Below are 15066 nucleotides of genomic sequence, written 5' to 3'. Positions count from 1 at the left end.
AGACTGTACAAGGCCAAGAGTGAACCCTAAAGAAAACTATGGGTGTTAGGTGATAGAGTGTCAATCTATTGTCATGAATGTACCACTCTGGTGGTGGGAATATGGAGGTGGCTGTGCATGGGGGCGGGGGGAGTAGGGGAGATATAGGAAGGCTACTTTCTGCTCAATTTTGCTCTGAACTTAAAGGTCTATTTAAAAGGGAAAAGAAAAATGATATTTGGAACACATCGACAGCCATATGGAAAAAGGATAAAATTGGATCTGTTCTTTATAACATACTAGGATAAATTCCCAAATTGTTTAGAGATCTAAATGCAAAGAAGAAGCTATAGCAATGAGAAGAAATTATGAGTGATTTCCTTTTAACCAGAGAATGGGGAATACACTCCTAAGTATGACTCAAAATCTTGAAACATTAAAAAAATAATTGGAATTTTTGACCGCATTAAAATAAAAACCTTTAGCATGGCAAAAAGCACCATAGCAAACTCAAAAGACAAATGATAAACTGGGAAAAATATCTGCAAATTATAGACAAAGGACAAGTAACCCTAATATATAAAGAACTACTTTCTGTGTGAATTTTATTTTGTGAATGGTGCATGAGGAAAAATTCTTATTTATAGAAGAACTCTAGCTAATATGAAGAATGACAGAATTAGAAAATTTTAATTTTAGACCCCCTAATCAAATAATCAAAACATTCCACAGTTGAAAATGGATGCTACAACCATTGGATAATATGTTGATGTGGAGCTTTATAATGGAAGGATCAGGCTGATGCTACTAGAAGCCACAGTTGAGCTGAGTGTTACTAAGCGTAGGACAACTAGACATTTCACCCAGTGGTGTACCACAGGGGTGTGCCCTGGGGGAGAGGAATTCCATCCCAGACATTGTTTAGAATGGCTGGTTCATGGGAATAATAAAACGCATACTGGCTTTTAGTTGGTTTTCTTCTTTTACTTTTTTCCTACAGATAATATAGCTCTATTGCTTGCACCCGGGAAGTACTACTCCCAATGCTTCCACCCTCGACTGTGCCACTGATTATGTTTCTTCAATGTGATGAAAAATGAAGTACCTATCTAGTGTTCTTGTCTAAAAAAAAAAAGTAGATGAAAATATTTGCAAATCATATATCAGATAGAGAACTTGTATCAGAATATATTTTAAAACTCCTACAACTCGATAATAAAAAACAAACCTCTATTGCCCGGCCGGTGTGGCTCCCTGGTTGAATGTTCCTATGAACCAGGAGGTCAGGGTTTGATTCCTGGTCAGGGCACATACCCAAGGTGTGGGCTGGATCCCCAGTAGGGAGTGTGTAGGAGGCAGCCGATCAATGATTCTCATCATTGATGTTTTTATCTCTCCCTCTTCCTTTCTGAAATCAATAAAAATTATTTTTTAAAAAAACCGATTAAAATGGGTAACATATCTAAATAGGCATTTCTACAAAGAAGATATGCAAATGGCCAGTAAGTACATGAAAAGATGTTCAACATCATTAGCTATTAGAAAATGAAAATCAAAGACATAATCAGATACCACTTCACACCCACTAGAATGGCTATAATAAAATGACAGACAACAATAAGTGTTGACAGTCTGTTAAAAAATGGAACCTTCACTCATTGTTGGTGGAGATGTAATATGGTTTGGCCACTTTGAGAAATATTTTGATGGTTCCTTAAAATGTTAAACATAAAACTACCAAATAATGCAGCAATTCCACTCCTAGCTATAAACCCAAGAGAAATTAAACATACATTTACTCAAAATCTTGTACACAAATGTTCACAGCAGCATCATTGCCAAAAGATGGAAACAATCCAAACATCCATCAGCTGAAGAATGGATAAATAAATGTGGCAGATCCACAGAATGAAATATTATTCAGCAATAAAAAGGAATGAGGTACTGATATATGCTATGATACAGATGAACCTTAAATATTACGCTATGTGAAAGAAGCCAGTCATGAAGGACCTCATATTGTCTGACTCTATTTACATGCAATGTCCAGAACACAAAAATCCAGAGAGATGGAAAATAGATTAATTAGTGCTAATGGGCGTGGGGCTTCTTTCTGGGGTGGTGCAAGTGCTCTGAAATTTGACAGTGGTAATGATCGCACAACTCTGTAAATGTGCTGAGAACCACTGAACTGTACACTTTAAATGGGAAAATTGTACGGTATGTGATTTATCAATAAAACTGTTGGGGGAAAAACAACATGAATCTAATGAAGGCTGTGGATCTAACTACCATTTTTAGGAAATGCAGGGAATGCCTGAAATGCTCCCAGGAAGAATCAGTCAAGCTTAGACTGTGAAACATTCCATAGGTCAAACGACCAGTTCCTCAACTGCATCCATGGCATGAAAAGGTGGGAGGGGAGCTGCTATAAAATAAAAATCTGAAAGAGGCCTAAGAGAGAGGAACCAAATGCAATGCCTGGGCCTTGTTTGAATGCAAATTTGAACAAATCAACTCTCATCTTTGAAACAGTCAGAAATGTTTGATTATGAATTTGGTAATAAAGAAATTACTATTGCTTTAGTTAGTTGTGATAATGAAATAGTGGTTTTAAAAAGTATCTTTTCCTCATAGAAAGTGGGCAGACAGCTCTGGGAGAAGGGCAGTTTGGGGGGGGTAGGAATTGAGCAACAACAACAGTTGGGGACATGGACAACAGTTCGTGATTGTGGGGGGTGGGGAGAAGGGTGGTGAGAGGAAGTGAAAGAGGGTATAGAGAGGGTGATGGAAAAATAAATAAATAAATAGATGTAAAATTAGCAAATAAAAGGTGTCTTTTCATGTAGAAATACCCAATAAAGTATATACAGGTCAAATGGCATGATGTCTTAAATTTTCTTTAAAATATTATAGCACAGCCTGGCCAGCGTGGCTCAGTGGTTGAGCATCAACCTATGAACCAGGAGGTCACGTTTCAATTCCCAGACAGGGCACATGCCCAGGTTGCAGGCTCAATCCCAAGTGTGGGGTGTGCAGGAGGCAGCCAATCAATGATGCTCTCTCATCATTGATGTTTCTATCTCTTCCTCTCCCTTCCTCTCTGAAATCAATAAAAATATATTTTTAAAAATACATTATAGCAAAAAAAGTAAAAGTAAAAAATGAGGGGAAAGAGATTTGTACCATTGGTAGGATGTTGTAGTTGGGTGAGAGTTCATGGAAGTTCATAATGCTCTATCCTCCACTTTCGTCTCACCTTGAAAACTTCCATCACAAAAATTTGAAAGAACAGATCAGAGCATCTCCATACCTATTATGTGGGCCCTGCTACAGTGAGAGCCAGGAATGAAGGAACTGCTTTTTGAACTTTGTCTTTGTTGCTTTGAAAGTCAAAAGTGAAGCATGAACACGAGGGACAGGATACATCACTGGATGTATTGGGAACAATTAGGACAGAGAGAAAAAAGCTTAGATAAAAGAGAAGAGAAAATGTGCTTAATACAAAGTGGAGAAATGAACCGGATCACCATAAAGGACGTTTAAGCATCCAAAGATTTCCTGGTTGGAAGAAAATCCCCACAGATCTAAATCATTAATATACATCTTAGAAGATGCTAGAGAAAACTGAAATGAAAATTGAGGGCAGATATATTTTTTAAATCACATTTCCTAGATAGAAAAAAAGAGCATTGTTTTGTTTGCTGGTGTCTGTACAATGTCAGACATTTAGATAGAAAAATCTGTTTTGAGAGCACTTTTTAGTTTCCATCTAGTTTCTTGGTATAGAACACACAGCAACGTAGCTAAAGTTCTAAACTGACCGATGATGGCATGTAAATATTTAATTAATGTCCACATCTAAATAAAGAACATTCATGGGGTACCCCTGCTGTGTGTGTTTTATTTTTCCTTTAGACACTCATTAAATTTGTAGGGAAGTTGCCTACAACTGTGTGTGTAAGAAAAACAAAGTGGAAAAGTTTCTGTTTGTAACCGAGAAAAGAATGCAGAAGACTGCTGTTCCAATACAGAGCAGTTCCTCATGCCTGGGTCATAAGTAATCCACCACAGAGGGCCACATGTTAACCTCTAGCCCAAGCACAGGGGAAGGAGGAAGGAAAGCACTTCTAGAAGCCAAGGGCAGCTGGCTGTACCTGGTGAGTTGCTTTCCAATCTTCTATTCCCAGCCCTTTCATTTGCATAAAGGTCTGGTCCTATGTGTGATTTTGCTTTCTCTTTCTTTGTAAAAGTAGCCCTTAACAGGAAGACTGAATGTTTGACTTATATTCCATGTCTAAAAAAAGATTTAAAATGGCGTACCACATAGAATAATATAGAGTAAGCCAGGTAACATAAATTAGAAGGCAGTGAGATGATATTTGAGTGAGTTAAAAAAAAAATGCAGTTGCAGAACAGTATGCATTCTATCCCAGATATGAATAAAAATGGATAGAAATACTAGAAGATATACTAAAGAATATGTGCTAAAATGGTAGCCATAGTTATGTCTGGGTAGTGGAATTATGGATAATTTTCATTTTCTTCTGGGTGCTTTTTTATGCTTTCTAATTTTCCTATTATTTTGAAAACAGAGAAAAGATTAATAAGTGTCATTTTAAAAAAGAGATACACATTTAAAAAGTGAGGAGAAAAGGTGTGGGTTTGCTGTGCAGGAGACTTTATCATATTCACTAAATGGAGGTAAGGGTAGGGGCCTAAATAGCTCAAACAACAAAGCTAATATAGAAATGCATGCTCTGAGACTCCACATCCCTGCTCTCTGTGGGCCTACATTGGTCCCTAAGCTTTCTACTAGCACAACTATTTCACATGAACAATGGCAATATTCTTGTTACACATCTTGAGAGCTGTACCTTTTGCCTAAGATCTCTGCTAAAACCTCTGAGATGAAGCATGTCAATAATAATTGAGAGCCAGGAATGAAGGAACTGCTTTTTGAACTTTCTCTTTGTTTCTTTGAAAGTTAATCAACGGCCCCCACAGTCAAGTCCCCAGTGCAATGAAAATCCAAACAAAGGGGCAGAGAAGCACCTGACTGTCTCATTATTCTGCTCTGACACTGATATTGGGCCATTTAACTACTGCCAACAGAGACCGGCCTTGGTTTTTAAGTGGGTTACTTATATATTAGACTAAAATTGCAACAACCTTCAAAAGGGGGAAAAGACTAAAAATTTAATTTGTAATGGAGATGATTAAAATCATTCATGAAAAGCAGCAAAAACCTTCAAGAAGATTGGATTAAGGCTCATCAAGATCTTGCAATAAAAACTCTACGAGCCAATTCTGAATTTTTCTAAGCCGATGAGAAGTAGATTCATTTAAACATTGGCACAACGGAGGGGTGGCTTCTGAGAGCGCAGTGCTGTGCGGGTGGGACACCGTAGCCCTGGGTGTGCCCTCATGGCTACTGACTATGCCCCTTCCCCTGGGGAATCTCACCTCCTGGGGGAGGGCGTGTTCTAGAACCACCACCCTGCCAGAAGCAGGTCATTGTGAAGCCTTGCTGGTGACGATAAGAGACACAGAGTGCAAAGTGAGGGGCCAGCCACTCTGAGACTAACCCAGTCTCTCCGGAGGACGCTGACTCCCGGATGCCAGGCGGTACCATCAATGGAGGATTACTTCTGTTTCTCTGTCCCTTCTTTCCTGCCTCTGGTGTTTTTTTTTTTTTAATTTTTATCAATTGAAGCACTCTAACTTAAGGCCAGAAATAAAATTTGTATATTTTCCTGGTTACTTAGCCTATAAATTTTATTCTCGTTAACATTATATAAATAAGCACTTATAGAAATATTCATTATTTATTTCTTTATAACCTGACACGCTTCCAAAGAATCTGAATGACCCCGGAACGTCCTTCTTGGAAAGAGCACTGGCTAACGTTACAATTGCCAAAATGCCCTCTGAGGGCAGTTCCGCGGTGTCCTGCTTTGGGGATGTGACATAAGGTTTGGGAGCAATTCCGAAAATAAACTGTGTCATTCACATCATGGTATTAAGTCGCGTTGTATTAGTTAAATTACATAGAATGCTATCTGCAATGCATACCAAGTCTATACTTTTTCACATTAATAAGTACCGCTTTCTTCCACTTCTATTAATGCCTCTGGCATACACTTGGCGAGCCACCCATCACCGCAGAGGGTTTTCAAGCAGGAAAATTGAACTTCTGGTTTGGAGGCAGGCATGCGCTTTGCTTGAAATTACCTACTAATGTGGATGGGATGTTATCAGACATATTAAGTTAGAATTCCATTCATTTGTCTTGGAGGAAAGCAGCGCTCTGAGTGGGCCTGCACCTGAGTGCCAGAGGGTGACACAGCAGCGAGGAACAGGACGACGAGAGACCACAGGAAAACCACGTGGGCAGGTGAATTTATGAGCGGCCGTTTGCTGCCAAGAGCACCATCTATTCAATAGCTGCCATTGGAAAAGCGTCTCCTTTTCTCCCAAGATGGACAGCTGGAGTCCTCAAGGCTCCGACTCCTCCTCTGAGTCTCCAGCAATTTACAAATCTCTCCATTCATTCAATCAAATTGCCAAAAAACTTTCCCCCCACTTAATATTGTGGAGGGAAATACCAATGTAGAAAGTAAGTACTGGGGTTCAAAGCTATTCATTCAAAAATGATTTCATATTGCAAAATAGGAAGTTGGTGAATGCAGGGAAGAACTAGGAGAGAGGCAAATGGATCACACGCCTTGGGCAACAAACTGTATTGCTGGGCCTTGGCTGCCAGCTATTTTGACTTCTGACCACGTTTGGCAAAGAGCTACGCCCCGTGTTAAGTGGAAAGTAATGCTCAGACATCGGGCTGATTCAGCAGGGAGGGAGGCTAGGGTGAGGGAGGACAGGTGGTCTATAAACAGCAGTCAGTCTTGAGAAGTCTATTTATAAGACGGGAGATTAGGGAAACAATTTGCCTGCTTTGAAAGTGAGTGGCAGATGCACAGGTTGGGGCCTCCTTCCCAGCACGCCACGGCCTCATGACTAACGGGACTTCTGACTCCAGTGACATTGACAATCCTCCACCAGATGCCAAGACGGCGGAAAAACAAGGGGCAAGGCACCAGCCCGAGAAAAGCCGCTTTCCTCCCGCTCGTCAAAAGCTTGGACAGAGATAACGCATGTATTACTAAAAGCAAAGTGATGAGTAACTCTCCGGAGAGGATTTCGGAATTTTCCAGTTCCCCCGAAACAAACATTCACTGCTCTAGGTGAGGCCTGGCACCGTGAAATAGAGCAACGTGTTTTCTCTCGGGTGTTAAGCCTTCTGTGTGAATTTCATCTGAGTCTGAAGATGAAATCTTACCAGAAAATGAAAACTACTGACCGATGCCGAAGCGTGATAATCGGCAGGATGCCGTCAGACCTCGGCCGCTTCTTACCTTGTTGTGGCTATCTTTTCTCCCTTTTTCCAGTCCCAAAATACAATACTGTGAAAATCGTCTAAACCAACCGACACCAGACATTTTCCATCGGCTGTATGAAAACAACACAAACGTCAAATAACTCATTTCTTCAATGAAAAACCGAAACATTTTATATGCTATAAAGACGAATGAGAAATTGACCTTAAGATCATTATTAGGCTCAAATACATTAGGAGTATCTTATACTAAAGGGACCGCGCTAAAGGAAATGCATAACTAGTAGCAGTTGAGCTACTTAATGCATAAACACCGGTTGCACAGTAACTGGCTGCTGAATATAACCCCCGCCCCACCATTCCAGTCTTAGACACAAGGCTGGGGAGCCACTCTGGTAAGTCAGGACAACCCTGTCTATTATGTGCCAGACAAATCTCATGACATTTACTGGAAGAGCCATTTGGCTTTGCGACTCCATCTACTTTCAGCTCTAAAATACTGGGTTCTGTTAACCCTCCGAGATAAGAGCATTTAGAAACTAAATTTTAACTTCAAAAATTCTTTTAAAAGATAATTTTATCATTTAAAAAATCCCCATTTCTTAGTTTCCCTATTTCAAACGTAGTATGCTTGTTACAGGACATTTAGAAAATACGAATGAGGACATTTACAATCATCCAAATTTCTAGGCCTACATTTGATGTATATCCTGTCGCTACATAAATGTGCTTTAAAAAAAACAAAACCAGAGTCACAATGAACATACTATTATCTAATCTTTTTTCATTTGTTATAAGCATTTTCCTTTAGTATCAAATATTATTTGTAATATCAATGGCTACTGTAATTTAGTTGTTGAGGTTGTTTTCTAAAACATTTAAAAAATATATGTAAAATTAAATTTGAAATCAAAATAGCTCATTTGCTTTTTCCCTTCAAAGCAGAAGAAAAGTACAGTCAGTAAGTCTTTCCTTTGCTGTCTCCTCACACAGCTAGATTCACAGGACAAGCGCCCTGGGTCAGCTGTGAGGGGACAGGAGACAGGTGACCACACTCACTGTGCATCCGCTCAGCAGGTGTCTTCTCTGACCACAGAGGACCAACAACATTAGGGCAAAGAAACACAAGAAAGTGGTAAACTGCTTCTCCCCTGTCCATTCAGGGTCTCAACTGGCATGATTTCAAAGGCAGGTCTGGGGCAGATACAAAATCTGGGTTTCCAGGAAAAATGAGGGAAACCCAGTTAAACTAGAATTTCAAATAAACAAGGAATAATTTCTTAGTGTATGTCCTGTATAATATTTATATTTACACTGCATATTTATACTGCCTGGGACATACTTGCACTAAACAATGTATCTGTTTATATGAAACTAGAGTCCCGGTGCACAAAATTCATGCACAGGGGGTCAGGGGTCAGTCCCTCAGCCCAGCCTGCACTCTCTCCAATCCAGGACCTCTCAGGGGATGTCTGACTGCTGGTTTAGGCCCTATTCCTGTGGGACTGGCCCTAAACCGGCAGTCGGACATCCATCTTACAATCTGGTACTGCTGGCTCCTAACTGCTCGCCTGTCTGCCTGCCTGATTGCCCCTAACTGCCCTCCCCTGCCAGCCTGATCGCCCCTAACTGCCCTCCCCTGCCAGCCTGATTGCCCCTAACTGCCCTCCCCTGCCAGCCTGATTGCCCCTAACCGCTGTCGCCCTGCTGTGTGGGTCCTGGGTGCAGGTATCCGGCTCCCCCCGCCCGCTCCTGTCAGAGTCTGGGGTGCACCACCGGACCCAGAGTCAAGTCCCCACCCATCCATGCATGCCTCGAAATCACGCGAGACCCAGACCCAGCCGGCCCCAACCCCACTGGGCGAGACCAGACCCGGCTGGCCCCATCCCCGTCAAGCCCCACCAGCGCCAGATGGGGACGTAGCCTCCTGCTGATCAGTCGTTATGGCATGAGGGTATGATGACCATTTGCATATTAGCCTTTTATTATAGATTCAAATTTAATTGGACCTCCTGTTTTTTATTAGCTAAATCTGGCAACCCTCCCCCAAAAGCTGACCAGTGCCCAACCTGTGAGTGCCCTTGCCTGTGCCAGAGACCCACCCCTGCAACCACCTGGGAACAGTGGTCTGCTGCTTTTCTGGAGGAGGAAAGAGAGTAAGATCCTGGTTTAACAAGCCAAATAAATCCTCCCCGATGTGGTCCTTGATGACCACTACATATAAGGCAAGGATTTGAAAGTTACATGAATCCTTTCAAGCTACTAGGTTATCGTAGTATTACATGAAGACATTAACACTTACTTAAAGGGCTAAATCACCACACATTATAAGCAAATATTTTTTTTCCCAATTTTTTTTATTGATTAAGGTATTACATGTGTCCATATCTCCCCATTGCCCCACCACCCCACTCCCATACATGTCCTCACCCCCCAGTGTCTTGCGTCCATTGGTTATGATTATATGCATGCATACAAGTCACACCTAAATGATAAATCTTTATGCTTAAATGTTACTAAGCTTTAAATTGGGCAAGATCTCTTTATGAATTTGGGATAAGGGACAGGCAGGGACTTCCTAGTCATTACCAACAACATTGCTTTTTCCACACGTCTTGGCAGGGACTAGTTATATTTCTGTATTAGCATGCCTTTGTATTTGGTGATTTTATTTGTATTGCAATCTTCTGTCTCCCTTTTTAGATTATAAGCTCTTTTAAGGCTTACAGTAATCATATCATGTTTCCTTTATGATCCTTTATGAGTTGGTTTTCAAAGAATGCTGATGATACTTGGTGACGTTGAGGAGGAGGGAGAAGATCAAGTGCATATGGATGGTATGAAGGGAAAGGGAATGTACTAGGTTACATAGCTACACATTTTTGTTTTAATTACAATTACTTTCAAAAACACTGCACAAATACTCAAGGTCTCCTTTTTGCTTTCATTAATCCTATATTTTCTATTATTTTTAAACCTGCATAGCTATTTTAATATATTCTTCTTAGACTACAAGCATCCACACACTTAAGAGGATAGTTTTTAAAGTTTTTCCCTTTTGAAGAAGGCCTCAGGGTAAGTTGATTTTCATGGATTTTTAAAATTAAAATTTCTGCAAGTCCCCATCAGCTTGTCCTCACAGTTATGCCACTTTCCTATCCCTAGAAGGATACTGTGACTATGAGTAGCAATGGAAGAAACAGTCCAAAAGTGGAGGTGCCGCAACACTATACCTCTTCTTGTAGGAGAGTGACTTTTCCTTTTTTTAAAAAAAATTTTTCAATTAAAATTTTCATTCCATATTATTTTGTATTAGTTTTAGATGTACGGCATAATGGTTAGACAAATCATATTCTTTACAAAGTGTCCCCCTGATATTTCCAGTACCCACCTGGCCCCATACATAGTTATTACAATATTATCCTATATAATAAAAGGCTAATATGCAAATTGACTGAACGGCAGAATGACCGGTCCCTATGAAGCTGTGCTCAGGGCTGTTGAGCGCAGTGGCGGTGGGTGGGAGCCTCTCTAGCCTCTGTGGCAGTGCTAAGGACCCGTCAGGGTGATGTCCGACTGCCGGCTTAGGCCCGCTCCCCACAGTCGGACATCCCCCTGAGGGGTCCCAGACTGCGAGAGGGCACAGGCTGGGCTGAGGGACACCCCCACCACCACCACCCAGTGCATGATGTCATGCACTGGGCCTCTAGTTAACTATATTCCCTATGCTGTACTTTACATCCCATGAATAGTGACTTTTCTTGAGTTGTGAAGGTTTCGGCTATTTCAGCATACTACACACTTTGGAAATATAGATTTGGCTACCTTTCAGTTTTCATTCTCCCCCACAGAGCTTGACCTTAGCTTTGAAAATCCATTGTTCCTTGACTAGTTTTTGGTTTCTTTATTTTCAGCCATATTTTTAGAGCCTAGATAATGCTCTTTCAAATCTTTCCAGTCACAGTATGTATTAATTATGGATATTTTGTGACAAAGTCCAGAAATAATTCTAAGGCACTTAATGTCAACAGTAAAGGGCAAATTGGAAAGAGAAAATTTTTATTCAGACAATTACAAGTTGGTCCCTGTACTTGAAGCTCATAAAAAATGCATGGTGTTTTTCTTTTCCAGAATTCAACACAATGAAATCAAATTAGTCTTAGAGGTGCCCTTGTGGAACATCAGTATTATTCAATGAAGGTTTTAAAAATATGCGGATGATATTTAGGTTAGAAAATATTTATGGGGCTGAAAGTTTCTCTTTCTAAGCTGGTTTTCTATTCATGTGGAAGCACAGAAATAAAGACGGCTGTTTTCCCTCATCAGTGATGATAAACTCACAAAGAGAAAGAGTTGCTCAATTAAGTGAAGCAATCCTTGTTTACATAATTTAGTTATGGATTATGTCGTAAGAAATGTTTTTGACTAAAAATGTCTTATTTTTGTTTGCTTTGGGACAGTGGCAAGAGTAGATTAATCTAAATCCTTATGCGTAACGGGCATTTTTTGTTTAGTTTTCACATCTGCCTATTTTGTACTTCCGTGACAATTTTTCCTCTAATAAGAGACAAATGTGCTATTAGTATGTTTCCACATCACTTCCCCAAATGAGCTGATTTGTAAAAGATAGGTGGGTGTGAGGTACTGGGACACACAGATGGGGCCACCAATGAGCTGATAATAATGAGGATGCCCTGTCTACATGGTTAAGCAGGGAATCTAATCTCCTCTCTTGGGATATTGACTTTTCTATCAGTTTTCAAAAGGAAGGTATAGTTGCTCCTTTTGAGGTAACCGTGTGAGTCAAGGCTATTCTAGGTGAACTCCAAGCATGACGCTCAGGCCAAAAGTTTACACCTGCCCTGGTGGAAGGCAGGAGAAGGCAAGAGGACTGAGGAGGGAGCACTCCCCATCCAGACGACCCACCAGCCAGGAGAACTGGGTTCTAGGGCTGGATCTGCCACTGTTTGACTTTTTCTCTGGGCCTCCATTCTTGGCCTGTAAAGTGGTGCAGGAGTCTGTTGAAGACCGAAGTTGTATTGTTACCCAAAGTACCAGCAATAAAATTAAACCAAAGAAGCCTCGGCTCACACCTTCAGGAGGTGCCATCGAGACCACAAAGGTCAATCAACCCCCACAATTCATCTTCATGTAACTACTCAAGGTGACAGATCAAGCACAAGAGACACTAGTGGATGTTCTTCCTGAACAGTCCTTCATATCAGTGCATTCTAGAACTATCAACTGGTTTCCTTAAACTCCAAGACAAAAACCTCATTTTGCACAATCAAAAATAACACCATTGCTGAATAAATGGGCTCTTTCCCAGTGACTGTTACCTGGGAAATAGAGACTGTATTGTTAACACTGAAATTATACTTTTAATGCAGGATATATTTCATATCTAGAGATTTCTTTATTTGCCCAAGATGAGAATTGGAAGCAGTGAGAGAATCAGCTTCTCAAGCTCTCCCTAGAGTATCTGGTTTCTCTCCCCCGCCTCTCCCCTTCCCCCAAAGATCTGCAGGGCTGCCTCATGAGAGAAAGATTTCTAAGATCCTTCCTTCTTTCCTTCCTTCCTTCCTTCCTTCCTTCCTTCCTTCCTTCCTTCCTTCCTTCCTTCCTTCCTTCCTTCCTTTTTATTGACTTCAGAGAGGAAGGGAGAGGGAGAGAGTCAGAAACATCAATGAGAGAGAATCATTGATCGGCTGCCTCCCACATGCCCCCCACTGGGCATGTGCCCTTAACTAGAATCGAACCCAGGACCTTTCAGTTCGCAGGCCAACGCTCTATCCACTGAGCCAAACTAGCCATGGCTCCAAGATCATTTCTTGATCCTTCTTCTATAAAACTACTAAGCCCGGAAGAGATGTGAGTTCTTAGAAATTCAGAGACCAAGTTACTGGGTACCAGCTTACTCACTCATCTCATAATTAATTAATGTCTTTGATCAACATTCCTCTAATTCCTTTCTCTAATGGTATTTAAATAACATGAGTTAGTTCTTATGATTCTTCTAAATTAAAAAGAATCAATCAATTCTATGGGAAAAAATCTAATGATTGTTAAATTCTATTTATATTATTCTAAATTTCTTGCTACTCTGTTTATATGCTAATACACACACATACATTTTCAGATGAAATCAGTGAATATGTGCTATTTTGAGTTCTATTTTTCTTTTACTTGGTACATAGAAATATGTATGAAATACACATAGTCTACATACTTGTCATTTTGAATTATAGCTTTTATTATATGGTGCCAAATTGTTTGCTAGAATTATTAAGTTAATTTTCAATGCTGCCAAAATATGAATATATTAGATTCTTTATAAACTAGTCCACATTTAGGTTTTATTATTTTTATTTATTTTTGCTACTTTAATGGGTATCTTACCACTCTTTTAGAGCATACTTAATATTATTTTTATATTAAGTATACACATATATACCTGCTAGCAAACTTAATTTTAGGAAAAGGGAAATTTGGCCATTGAGAAGTGGAACTATGAAAAATATAGAAGTATTTGGAGAACTGTATTTGAACTCAAATTAGGGATTCCTTTAGATTTTACTGCTTTGTCAAGGACAGGTGGCACACCTACTATAAAACGGTATGTCCATCAAACCTGTGGGAGTTTAGGACTTTGTATCCGTTTATTGGGTGTGTTATCTGGACTTTCAACTGGCAGGTGATATGCCAAGAAGTTCTCTTTTCCTCAATACTCATGCCTTCTCTACCTCAGATGCCCACTAGTGTAGAGTGCAAACTGCTTAGCTTTGATTTTTACTAATCCAATAACCACAAAAGTATGATTGTAATATTGATTTAACAACTCAGATTTGTAGTTTATAGTATGTGAGAATGTGCATGTCATTAAAAAACACCCCAAGTTGCACTATGTTATTGGTTAGAGAATAAAGATAACTTTCACCCCAAAATGGTGAAAATATGAAGTTCCAATAGTAATAGTGAAAGTAAAAAAAAAAAAAAGTATATTAAACAAAACCTTATTTGTTCACTCATTCATTTATTCTCACATTTTTAAATGTATATATTTACTGATTTTAGAGAGGAAGGAAGAGGGAGCGGGAGAGAGAGACACATCAATGATGAGAGAATTATTGATATGGCTGCCTGCTGCACGCCCCCTACTGGGGATCGAGCCTGCAACTTGTGCATGTGCCCTTGACGGGAACTAAACCTGGGACCTTTCAGTCTGCAGGCCGACACTCTATCTACTGACCCTAACCAGCTAAGGCAATTCTCACATTTTTTGAGTAGCTTTTGTGTCCATAACACTACATGTGCAGTGGCAAACAGATATGAGCTGTGCTGCCCAAGTAGCTTACAATATGTGAAGGGCATAGGAGATGTCAACATTAATAACTACTGTACCACATGGACCCTAAGAGCAATGACAAATGGGTTAAGGGATGCAGAAGAAGGGGCACATTATTTCTCCCGGGAAGAATGGAGGAGAAAACTTTCAGCTTGGTCTTGAAGGATGGTAGGACTTGAATGGACACACAGCAACAGCATGAACAAAGGAACCCAGGCAAAAAGGACAAGGGTGCATTTAGCTTTACAGTTAGGTAGATGTAAAGGAGCATGAATGGGTTGGTGGGTGAAAACACTGCAGAGGAAGGCTGACCAGATCTCGGAAGGCCATGAATGTCCCTCCAAGT

The 15066-nt window shown here is 40.3% G+C and overlaps 1 protein-coding gene across 2 annotated transcripts in view; it reads right to left on the bottom strand.

Moving 5' to 3' along the window:
- The window catches only part of EML6 (EMAP like 6), a 195213-nt gene that overhangs the window by 66217 nt on the left and 113930 nt on the right, over positions 1 to 15066 (bottom strand). For both annotated transcript variants that reach the window (XM_054728320.1, XM_008162130.3), the window contains exon 16: positions 7395 to 7488. In XM_054728320.1, coding sequence (XP_054584295.1) covers positions 7395 to 7488 — 94 coding nt within the window. The remainder of the gene's footprint in view (positions 1 to 7394; positions 7489 to 15066) is intronic.

This window comes from Eptesicus fuscus, chromosome 16 (assembly GCF_027574615.1).
Source record: "Eptesicus fuscus isolate TK198812 chromosome 16, DD_ASM_mEF_20220401, whole genome shotgun sequence".
Taxonomy (NCBI): Eukaryota; Metazoa; Chordata; class Mammalia; order Chiroptera; family Vespertilionidae; genus Eptesicus; species Eptesicus fuscus.
This window is presented reverse-complemented; position numbering and strand designations above follow the sequence as displayed.